This window comes from Myotis brandtii, unplaced genomic scaffold (genome assembly GCF_000412655.1).
Source record: "Myotis brandtii unplaced genomic scaffold, ASM41265v1 scaffold468, whole genome shotgun sequence".
NCBI lineage: Eukaryota > Metazoa > Chordata > Mammalia > Chiroptera > Vespertilionidae > Myotis > Myotis brandtii.
In genome coordinates this window covers 1823725-1836143 of record NW_005367874.1, presented here as the reverse complement: position 1 = coordinate 1836143, position 12419 = coordinate 1823725, and the positions used below count along the sequence as shown (strand labels likewise).

General features: G+C 39.3%; 1 protein-coding gene across 1 annotated transcript in view; it reads left to right on the top strand.

Annotated features, from left to right (window-relative positions):
- GRM5 (glutamate receptor, metabotropic 5) overlaps nt 1-12419 on the top strand; it is a gene marked incomplete at its 5' end in the record, with an annotated part of 130624 nt that overhangs the window by 113634 nt on the left and 4571 nt on the right. Inside the window, one exon of the mRNA XM_005875643.2 lies at nt 12258-12417. Coding sequence (XP_005875705.1) covers nt 12258-12417 — 160 coding nt within the window. The remainder of the gene's footprint in view (nt 1-12257; nt 12418-12419) is intronic.

Here is a 12419-nt window from a genome sequence, read left to right as displayed (position 1 = left end):
ATGAAAACATCATCAAAGTCACTAATCATCCGAGAGATGCAAATCAAAACAACAATGAGTTACCACCTCACACCTGTCAGAATGGCTATCATCAACAAAACAACAAATGACAAGTGCTGGAAAGGATTCGGAGAAAAAGGAACCCCAGTCTAAGTGTATTTCAGAGCAGAGTCCTCCTGAATGCAGGAGAAGTGAACGAGAGTCCTAAACAGGGGGGGTGCTGTATGAACCGAAAATTCTCTAAACCCTGTCACTATGTGCGTTCATACCGTGATGGTCCACCATCGGGAATGGCTAAAACCTCAATGAATGTTCTTATCTCCTATCTTAGCAGGGGTATTTGATGGAGTCTGTGTGTGACATGCTCATGTTGGACCCCAGTAGGAGAGTCACAGACATTCTGAGCCTCCCAGTCTCTCTTTGAGAAAGCGCTCCCTTAGTCAAATGAAGGTGATAGATCTACAATCCCCCACCAGTGATGGAAGAGAGGAGGGCGGTACCAAGTTATTTTTATTATTGCTGTGTCATAATATCAGTTATGTAAACTATTAACCCCCAGTCAGTTGAGTAACTGATTTTCACCTAGTAGATGCAGCATCTAATTTTAGTGGGTATAAATGTTTAATAAATCCTTAGAGAACCTGGTAAGAGTGATGTCATGATAGTTATTATTGAATTAGTTGAAACTCAGATTTGAAAAGTAACCCCAAAATGTAATGTCTATGTTAGGACTGTTTTTGCCTTTCTTTCATTCCATTATTACTTTCTTCATTTAATGTTCATTTATGAAGTGCATACTATGAGTCAAGCACTTTCAAGACTATGGAGATAAATGAGTGACCAAGACATGACTAATGCCCTTGAAAATCTGTAGTCTATTTGGGAACTGAGTCAGAAAAATAGATCATCTCAATATAATATAGAAGCTCTCTCCCACAGGATAATGTGTCAGAATAACTCCTCATTTGATATTTCTATAACTTCTGCCAGTGCAAATAGAATTAAGAGACATAGAAACTAAGTAATAAACCTGAACTGAGTGCTTAGATTAGGGCTATGCACACAGTTATATAAAATTCAGAATCCACAAAAAAGAAAGATTCTGCCTTTCTAGAACAATAGAGCCCGAATTAGTTGCTTAGCAATAGATTAGGACCCCTGCAGTAGACTTCTCTTTATTCCCTCCCAAAGTCAATTTCAAATTAATGTTCTAACTTATATTTAGAGATGTTCTAAAACAAATAATAATAATTACAATAATTACTATAACTTAGATACTGTGATAGTCCCTTCATATATTATATGCATTCTCCCAAGAACAATATAAGCATTCTCTCAAGAACATTATGCGCAAGGTATTTTTTTATTTCCATGGTACAGATAAAGAAAATGAAGGTCAGGAATATTAAATAACACAGTAGAGTGGTTTAGTGAAAATTCTGACATCAAAGAGAGATGCTTTAATTAAGACAAAAAGAAGTCTTTTGTCTAAACAAATCATTTTTTTCAGCAACCATTATAAAAATCCTGTGATTCTCTTATTCTACAGTCCTTTGGGATTTATCTCTGTATTATTCAGGTCAGTTGGTAGAGAGTTTTCAAATTTATTATCTGGTTATTTTATGGACACAAACTTGGGTGTTGTTGTTTTCCTGGCCGCTCCACAAGGGCATGTCTTATTGCCCCTTAGTTTGTGTGTGCATCTGGGCACTTAGCACAGAGACAGTATTGCATGGTGGCAATGACTCTGGGTTTAAGGTCAGATTTGAGGCACTGCTCTACCTTTATTTGACTTGGGCAACTTAGTTAACTTCCATAGCCTCAGTGTTTACATCTATAGTACACGTTAATAATACCTGTTTATACCAAGCATTCAAGGTGATGGGATTTAGTTCATTTCCCAAACATGCCCAACCCAACTACTCCACACCAGGCACCATACTAAGCACAGGAGAGGCAGTAGTCACTGCCCTTGGAGTGTTCTAGGTTCAGTGCAGAAACAGATTGTTAAAGAAGTAATTAAAATTACCATCTTATAAGTGCTCTGTCAGACAACTGTTGTGAGGTCAAATATAATAAGTATGGGATTTAGTTCATTTCCCAAACATGCCCAACCCAACTACTCCACACCAGGCACCATACTAAGCACAGGAGAGGCAGTAGTCACTGCCCTTGGAGTGTTCTAGGTTCAGTGCAGAAACAGATTGTTAAAGAAGTAATTAAAATTACCATCTTATAAGTGCTCTGTCAGACAACTGTTGTGAGGTCAAATATAATAAGATAAGTGAAACTCCTTGTGGAGTGTAAAGTTCTATTCAAATGGGAGCTGTTACCTTCCCCAAACTCCCTCTCCTTTGTCATCAATCCCAACCCTATGTTTTATTCAAGGTTAAATCAAGCTGGATTCCTTCAGAAAGTCGTCGTCCTGCCTATACCAGCCCACAGGCACAAAACAGCTATGTCTTCTTTTGTTTTCTCTTTACTCAATTTTAATTTGGGTTTTATATGATTGCTCAGCGGGGAGAAGGGGAGGTTGAGGGAGGTGGGTTCATTCCCTGTTTTGGGGAAAAGGAAAAAAAACCTCTAATCTTAGGTGAAGAACCTTAAAAAGCCTAGAACTTAAATCTCAGTATGAGGAGTAGTTTAGTTTTGAGATTTGAGTCCAGGTTACTGAATTATGGATCATAAGAAATAGCTTAATTTGAGAAAGAAACCTCTGTAATGATCCAACAAATGCCTCTTTATGAGGACTTAGGGGACGTAGCAGCTATACTTTACCATTAGTTACTCTGAATGGACATGTAACATTTTGAAAAGGCCTCCTGTTGCTGTTAAACCAAAGAGAAGTGAACATGGGGCCCAGTGGTTCTCTTCCAAACAAGGATCTTATTAGGGACTAACCGCCCAGTAAGAGATATGCTCTGGAGGAATTATCACGGAAGTTTGCAGCCACTGCTCCCTCCCATCTACTCAGAAGAGAGGGAAAGTCCACCTCACAGGGTTGCTGCAAGGGTTTCATGAGATTAAACACATGGAATTACCTTTTATTTATTTATTTATTTATTTAGCCACATGAGCAATACATATGCTAACTGGATTTTGCTTATCCATGTTATTTCAAGATTCCCCAGGCTTTACACCTCATTAAGTCCACTTTATTTGCAAATCCTTCCTTTAAACGTCTTCCCCAGTGAACAACCTTTTCTCTGAATTCTTTGAATACTAACAAGAAAATTCTAATGGAGAAGAACAAATATATTTTCTTTTCACAATAGTTCTTGGTATCAGTATATTTCTTTCCATCCTCTTTTTTTGTCATACCTTTTAGTATCAAAACTGTAACCCTGCACTATGAAAACAAGCTCTTAAATCTACTCTGGAGACCACTATTTGACTTGTATTGATCTACTGAGTTCCTCATTGCCTTAAAGACTTATTAACATAACCGCTATTAATTAGGCCATAACATTTTCCTGAATTAGAGTTCCTCATTGCCTTAAAGACTTATTAACATAACCGATATTAATTAGGCCATAACATTTTCCTGAAGCAGAACTGGGGCCAGATGATGAGTAAGGTCAATGGATGAGGCTGGGGTGAGGGTTTAAGGATTATGGCATGGTTCCTACATTCGGTTTGTTTTGTTAAGCTCAAGAAAGAAAATCAAATATGTAAAATATTAAATAACAATGTAGAATTCTTACAGTTGAAGAATAACAGAAAAGAAGCCATGAGTATTTCTTTATATTGTATTCATTCATTTATTGATGAAGCATGTAGATTACATATGTATCTAATACTTGAACCATCTCTCTGATCTAACATATTAGACCACCTATGAATTCCAGATACTAACAAGCCCAAGTTGAAAAAGGTGAGGAGATTAAAAACAAACAAACAAACAAACAAACAAAACCTCAGACAACAGTATGATGATTACCAGGGGGATAAGGGGGTGGAGCAGGCTAATGGAGGTATAAATGGTGATGGAAGGAGACTTGACTTGGTGAACACACAAAACAATATACAGATGATGTGTTATAGAATTGTACACCTAAACCTATGTAATTTTATTAACCAATGTCACCCCAACAAATCAATTAAAAATCAAAGAAATTGGCATATAAGTGCAGAAACCTAATAGCTAACTAGAGACAAGGCCTCTAATAAACCTAATAATTTGTCATCTGAAATGACCTGCTTGGGTTGCCAGGGCTTGGGCCAGGACCCCTTCTTTCTTTAATGTATGCTGGCTACCAGCTGCCAAAAAAGAGGAAGGAGAAAGAGGGAGGAGGAGAAAGAAAAGGAAGGAGCAGCAGGAGGAGGAGGAGCCCAAGGTTAATTACTAAGTTATTCAAAAAACAAAAGAAAGAACAAGGAAGAAGATCCATGTAGGTCAGGGATGGCCAGGAAGAATATTATAGTGGACAAAAAAATGGAAACTCTATCTTCTGATGTCTTAACTTCTTGCTCCATCCCCACACACTCAAACTGGACTACTGCTTATCTTTGGAAAACTCCTTGCAGATTCCTGATTTCTGTCATTGACATTCTTCCTGGAAGCCAATGCCTAGCACTCTCTTTTTGTACTTTGCCATAATCTTCTAATTATTCGAGGCCTAGACGCCATCTGTCTCCTATGGGCAGGCAGCATTCCCTGGCCACACTCCTGCTGCTGGACATGGTTTCTTCCTCTTGTGAAGTTTTGAATACCTTGTGAGCTTCAACCTAGAGAAACTCGGTGAACTCACTGAGTGTTCCCATGTTCTATAATCCCTCACCTTCACTTTCCTCACCCTGAGCACCTATCACCCACTCATCTACTTCTTCATTTCAAGGTGCTGACGGGTGGTAGGGATGGGTAGAAACAGCCTCTTTCTATCAAAATACTGTGAGTAACTCATATTGTTAGCCTTCTCTATGTATCTTCTCTCTTGAATTCAATTTTACCCTCTTTGAGTGTGGTTTCTTATATCAATACTTCTCAGTCACTATATAAAAAAGCATTGCTGAATAAAATCATTTGTGAAGTTATCACATAGCATCTGTTACCAATATTAGTTGAAACACCAAAATTTTCAAAATAGTGCACATTTAAGGTTATGCTTGCAATTATACCATTTTCACTTCCTGGGTTTCCAAATAAGTCAGAGAGAAAATGAGAGAGAACTATCAGAGTAGGAATTATGTGTGCTACGTATAGGACGGTTGTCTTTTATTGGATGACAGCATGAAAAAAAAGGCTAAAAACTGCCATATAATATTAATTTATATGTTTGTAAGCTTCAAGTGCCTTCATCATCAAGGCATCCATTCATTATATGTGACAAATGTAGGTGCTCGATTAACCTGTGCTTTTTGAGTTAACATCCAAAAAGCGAAATATAGGGTGCTTTCTTGAGAGTACAAAGTATATGATTAAGAAGTACAGTGATTTAGGTTAATAGAAAATATAAATCAAATGACTAACTTAGCTACTTAAAAACACATATCATCACCAGGTAGTATCTGAGACTTCTCTTCCATGGAATAAGGAGAGATCACTTCAAAAAGCAAATATAGACAGTGTTCTGTCATGGAAAATGGAATTGGAAATTATGTTACTGTATAGTCCCACCTTGTCATTTTCTAACTGTGTAACCTTGGGCAAATCACCTAATCTCAATGAGCTTCAGTTTTCTCATTTTTGAACGGGGGATAAAGAATTTGATCCTATCTACCTTTGACAATCAGAATGATTCTAAAAGTGCTTTGTAAAGCACTATGCAAATATAAGGTAGCATTGATGTGTGTGTGTGTGTGTGTGTGGGTGTGTGTATGTGTGTCTATAATAGGTAATTTAGTCCTTGACTTCATTTCCCTTTATTCAAGTGTTTTTCTCTATACATACATCTCTAATGCCTACATTGTCATGTCCATTTAAGTTGTTTTTGTCAGGGAGGTAGCTATTTACATCCATTTATGCTGTACCTGGGGAAATGTATATAGATGATTCTGTCATATTCTTATATATTATGGTGTATTTCTCAGTGCAATTGTCAAAACCAAGACATCAGGTTTTAGGAAAGGCTCAGAAAGAAATTTTTCCACCTAATTTAAAATGTCTAAATAGCAACAATATCAAATTGTTTGGTATATTTTAAAAATTGTATTTCCATACTTTGTAATTCAAAGCAAATTACTGAAAACAAAATATATTGATTTTGAAAGTTTAACAAAATGAGTTGAAAATAGAACTGCAATTGCAAATCTTCAGTTTATAATATTCTTAATTCATGAAATTCTCTTATTGACCTAGTATTTTCTGATGTCATTCCAAAGACATATTTGCTAATGAGGTTATAAGCTTTTTTTTTTTATATACTTTTTGTATTAGGAAGCTCAAAATCATATTGTGTCTCTCTCCTGCCTATCCCTCCGCCCCAAATCACAAACAAGAAAGGTTAGTAATTAAGATAACTGTTTTATAAAGAGAATTTGGTAATTTTCAGAGGATATATTTGATTATTCTGATGCCCTGAAACTGTGCAACTTATGAAGGTACTAATAAGCCAAGTAACAAAAGAGAGAATAAGGGCTTAGGAGTTTGTTTTTTTTTCCCATTAAATAAAATACTATGAGAATTTTAATTGTTTATATGCTATTAATAAAACCCTAAACAAGTTCTGAGGGGAAAAAAACCATACAGATCATTTAACAGCCTTTTAAAATGAGCACAAAAATTCTAAATTCCATAGACTTTTGATGGTTAAACTCTCTGTATTAACATTTGCTTCCTAATGATGGTGTGCCATAGCAGAATGCTCTAATTCCTGCAGATTTTGGCAAATGAATAGAGAGATGGGAGAGGTCATTGAACTGACATTCAGAGATGGCTTGAAATGAATAAATTATTTGTGTCCCACATAGAAAAGAAGACAGAAAGTACACTTGTGAGAATAAAGATATAAAGTGAAATTTTGGAAGACCCAAAATATAAACAAAAATAAACAAAGTAAAAACCTATCCCTCAAATAACATTATTGAAATGCTGCTTTATTTTTTTCAGAAATAAAGAGAAAATTGTCATATATGATAAAACAATAGCTTAATTACATACAATTGTATTTGGCAAAAGGTGCCTGGAAAGAGGAAGAAGTTTTGTTAGTGTTTGTGTCGGTTGTTGTTTTGGCCAGTTTGTCCTCCTTCCCAGATGTAGCAAATGATCTGTCCTGTCTCTCCTCTGTGCCTCTTTCCTCCTCCTCTAATGAAGAAGATATTCAGTGGGTAAGGTGAAGTGCTCTAGACAGGTAAGGACAAGTCCCCTTCCCTTCTTCTAACCTCAGGCCCCTAGGACAAATGTACAATCCTGATGCTTTAAAAAATTCCTCAGCCTAAGTAATAATCAACAACACTGTGCCTCAATTGAATGGAAGGGTTGATAAATATCCCCTGACAGAGGTGCTTTGCTCATTCAAGTACCCTCATGTGCATTACCCTTTGGTTCCACCCAGAAATCATGTGAGGTGAGCAGGGGAGGTTTATTTCTTCCATTTTTACCAATAAGCAAAGAGGCTTAAAGGTATTAAGTGATTTATTTGCCCAATGTCACTCAGGGCCAGATCTTGGACCCACATTCGGAGTCCACGGCTCATACTGCCTCTGTAAGCTTTCACTACTGAGAAGTTTCACTAAAACAGATATATGTGAATGACGGAAAAGGAATAAACATTTTGTGATAGTCATAGTAGATATCAACATCTGTGTTTTCATATTTAGTTAATGAAATCTTTTATCTGTATACACTAAGTACTATTCAGTACCTTGAGTTATAAAAAAATAGATCCATAAGACAAAAAGAGAATTTAAGTAATACTGAATTACTTTTAAAACTTAATTCTAACAGAAAAACAATTCAGTATGATTTTTTAAATGAAATGCATTTATCCAATTATTTGCCCCAAAATATGATTGAGCACCTACTGTATTATAGGCAAGGCACTGGTACTAAGGATATAACAGACAACAAAGAACCCTCTGTTTGTGCCTTCAAATCACACCAGTCAGCAATGAGATATACATATAGCAAAGAGTTATTAAGTACCTAAGGCAGGACTCTGAGTACCTTAGTCAGGGGTAGGTCAGGAAAGCATCCCTCAAGAAAAGTCAATTAAGGTGAAATCAAAATTTAAAAAGGAAGAGTAAGCAAAAAGGAAGGTAAAGACAGAAAGCACAGAACACAATGAAAGAGCATTTCAGGAAGAAGTAAAATGTGGAATATGAATAATGTGGAATTTAGTGGAGTAGATGCTGTCATCCAAGGACAGAGCTCAGGGTGAGAAAAGAGACCACAGATCAAGCCCTAGGAAACTCCATTTGCTGTTACAGTTGGTCATGTTAAAGAGAAATAATCAGAAATATTTTATGGTTTTACCATATATTTTACTTTGCACTGAATTCTCTGTTCCTCAAAACAGAGCTCAAAATGGCACTGAGTATACTGTTTTTATTTTCTGAAATGTAGTATTTTCTGAAATATAGTATTCTGGAATGCAAAAACTAATCTATAGGTACTTTCTCCTTGCTAGACCCTTTTCTCTACATCCTCACAACAACCTTCATCTAATGATAGATTTTTTTTTTTAACCAAGGCAAGAGATGATTATTATTATCTAAGCATCCAGGATGGATGATCCAGAATTAGAACCCAGATTTTAGGATTCTTTGTCCATTACACTTGCCAGGACAACACAAACTTCCCTGTTAGCTTAAGCATCCTATTCATCCATCAGACACTTATGAAGATCTGTGTGCCAATAAACAAGATAGATAAGGTCCCTGTCTTCATGGGAACTATATTCTACTAATAAACAGATTAATGTCATAAATTAGAGGTGTTTTTTTCCCCTAAGAGTTGCCATTTACTTTGTAGAAAAATATATTTTATTACCCAAGAAATGAAATGAAGTGCTCAGATTTAGATTCCATGTCTCTGGTGTCTCCTGTGTCCATTTCCTTTGTTATTCTGATTGCCTGGTGCACTCTCTCCCGCATGACCATGGGCACTGTGAGCAAAGGATGGCAGGAAAGATATCAGTATTTTGTGCATATTGGTTGGTTAAGATAGTTTCCTTCTCACACATTCATCCAAAGGTTTTTTAATCTGCTGTCATGTTTTTGGGCATGGCGACATGTGATCCCAAGGATTGTCACTGTTAACGCCCAAAGTTATGTTCCATCAAAACCTTTCCATGCTGGGAGCAAGAACTTCCCTAGGATAAAGTTTGGAGAATAAATCCAGTTATGCTTCTAGTTTCTAGCCCATGCTTTGTATTAAAGTGGCCTCAGAGAAGTGAAAGACGTATTGTCCCTCCCAACATGCCTGTTTTTCATCCTGCTGGTAGGAGAGAAAGGGGTTGTTGGCAACCATCCTCCAAATCAAACCCCCATAAATAATCTGGCCCATTTATTCTGTCATGTTCCAGGAGTTAGTGGACACCTGGGAAGAAGAAAAGTAATGCACTAAAAACATAAAAGGCGGCAGGTCAGGTTGATGCACAATGTAAAAACAAACCATGAAACTTTCCTGAAAACTAAAGTTAGAGGTTGGCAGGGCCTTTTCTGCTACTGGGGATGCAGAGCAACCAGCAAACCTGGATATACTCTATCCACCCTTTGCAGAAAGAGAGGTGGGGGTGGAGAGTACCTCACATTCCCCAATTCCTAAGGACACCAAGGTGCAATGCCCTGGGTAGATTAAATGGAATGAGAGTTCAAAGGGGCAGAGAAAGGAAGACCACAAAGTGCAGAAGGATAGATGAAGACATTGGAAGCAGTGTGGAAAAGAGGTGAGAAGCATGTTGTTTTATGGGCTGCAGAAACAGTGGTCAGTGATCAAGGCAGTGGGTGTCTCAGGCAGAATGAATATGGCAGCTGTAGTTGGGTAACCCCAAGACAGGTGGGCTCCAAACACAATTCAGCACCCTGCCTGGCAAAGGCAGGCTAGCCCTCTAGCTTGGCCTCCAGGAGACCAAGGGAGCAATGGCAACCTGGAGAGAACGGAGAGCTTCCTGATAGAGTTTCTCAGTTTGCAAAACACCTGCTGCAGACTCACTTTGGAGAGCAAGAGGACTTGTAAAACGCATAGGTCCTTGGAACCCAATACAGACAATCAGAATCTCTTGGGATCCTGCCTAGGATATTTGACACATGTCCTAGATGAGTCTTATGCACAGTCAAGTTTAATAACCACTTGCTGAGATGATAAAATTTGATGGCCAGAGCCTTTTATCTACAGACTGCCCAAGGCTATCTCTTGGTCACAGCACCTAGAATCGAGCTGTCTGGACCCCCAGACAGAACCCCAGATAAAGAGATCTCAAGTTCCTTCATGATGAGAAATCACACCAGGATCTCTTCATATACCATCCCTGAAGGTCAAGCCACATCCTCCGGCCACACATAGCTTCAGGGGCCATTGTGTCATTTTCTGCGGTCAGGCACAGAGGCACCAATACAGTCTTCATCAGAGCAGCTTTCAGATCCCAGAGTAGAACCAAAAAGAACTGCCTGGGAAAAGAGGGGAAAAAGACCCTAAGAAAGAACATTGTCAGAAAATACATAAGCCCCTAATTTGAAAGCAATATGCTCGGTGCCAAAGGCAAAAAGGGGCAGAGAAAGGAAGACCACAAAGTGCAGAAGGATAGATGAAGACATTGGAAGCAGTGTGGAAAAGAGGTGAGAAGCATGTTGTTTTATGGGCTGCAGAAACAGTGGTCAGTGATCAAGGCAGTGGGTGTCTCAGGCAGAATGAATATGGCAGCTGTAGTTGGGTAACCCCAAGACAGGTGGGCTCCAAACACAATTCAGCACCCTGCCTGGCAAAGGCAGGCTAGCCCTCTAGCTTGGCCTCCAGGAGACCAAGGGAGCAATGGCAACCTGGAGAGAACGGAGAGCTTCCTGATAGAGTTTCTCAGTTTGCAAAACACCTGCTGCAGACTCACTTTGGAGAGCAAGAGGACTTGTAAAACGCATAGGTCCTTGGAACCCAATACAGACAATCAGAATCTCTTGGGATCCTGCCTAGGATATTTGACACATGTCCTAGATGAGTCTTATGCACAGTCAAGTTTAATAACCACTTGCTGAGATGATAAAATTTGATGGCCAGAGCCTTTTATCTACAGACTGCCCAAGGCTATCTCTTGGTCACAGCACCTAGAATCGAGCTGTCTGGACCCCCAGACAGAACCCCAGATAAAGAGATCTCAAGTTCCTTCATGATGAGAAATCACACCAGGATCTCTTCATATACCATCCCTGAAGGTCAAGCCACATCCTCCGGCCACACATAGCTTCAGGGGCCATTGTGTCATTTTCTGCGGTCAGGCACAGAGGCACCAATACAGTCTTCATCAGAGCAGCTTTCAGATCCCAGAGTAGAACCAAAAAGAACTGCCTGGGAAAAGAGGGGAAAAAGACCCTAAGAAAGAACATTAGTCAGATAATACATAAGCCCCTAATTTGAAAGCAATATGCTCCGTGCCAAAGGCAACATATTACATGCTCTCTCATAAAATTATTTCAAATTTTAAGCCTAAAAATAAATTGGTCAGGAAATTTTCTATGAAGTAATAAAGTTCTAATTCATTAGAAATTCATATGAATTTCTGTTTTCCAGAAGATAAGACAGACTAAGTAAAACCATTTTCAAAGTCAGGAATTCATATAGAAATCCCTAGTTCAATACACCAACCAATGGCTGGCAGAATAAAAACTGAACTGGAACTACTGTCTACTTCCTGGTAACGCTTGACTCTTCCTCCTTCTCTCCAGGCCGGGGTTGGTGAGTGGAGGTCCTAGTTCTTTCCTTTCAGAGGCCGCCAAGTCTAGGAAGCCCTTGGCCTGCGCAGAGTCACAATACTGCGAGCCCTGGCCTCCAAGTTTGCAGTGTAACCAGCTGGTGCACTCCCGGGTGGGCTCAGTGCTACCGCAGAATCCCCACAAATACTCCTTCCCCCTTACCAATATCCCTTTTGACCACTTTCGTGGAAATGGTCAACAGAAGGCCAGCCACGAGGGAGCTGACTTGAACGCAAAACAAAACCAGCAAGCAAATGCCACTTCCACGATCTCTTTCCATGGCGTCCCGTTGATGCCTTATCTCCTGAAGGAACAATAAGGGTCCTTCCCAATCCAAGCCCCTTCCCCACCCGCCACTGGGGAAGCCCATGGAGACCGCACTGAGTCACCTCTCCTCTCCCTTCTTCTCTCCGCAGCTCCAATGGCAAGTCCGTCACGTGGGCCCAGAACGAGAGAAGCGGCCGGGGGCAGCACCTGTGGCAGCGCCTGTCCATCCACATCAACAAGAAGGAGAATCCCAACCAGACAGCGGTCATCAAGCCCTTCCCCAAGAGCACGGAGAGCCGCGGCCTGCGCGC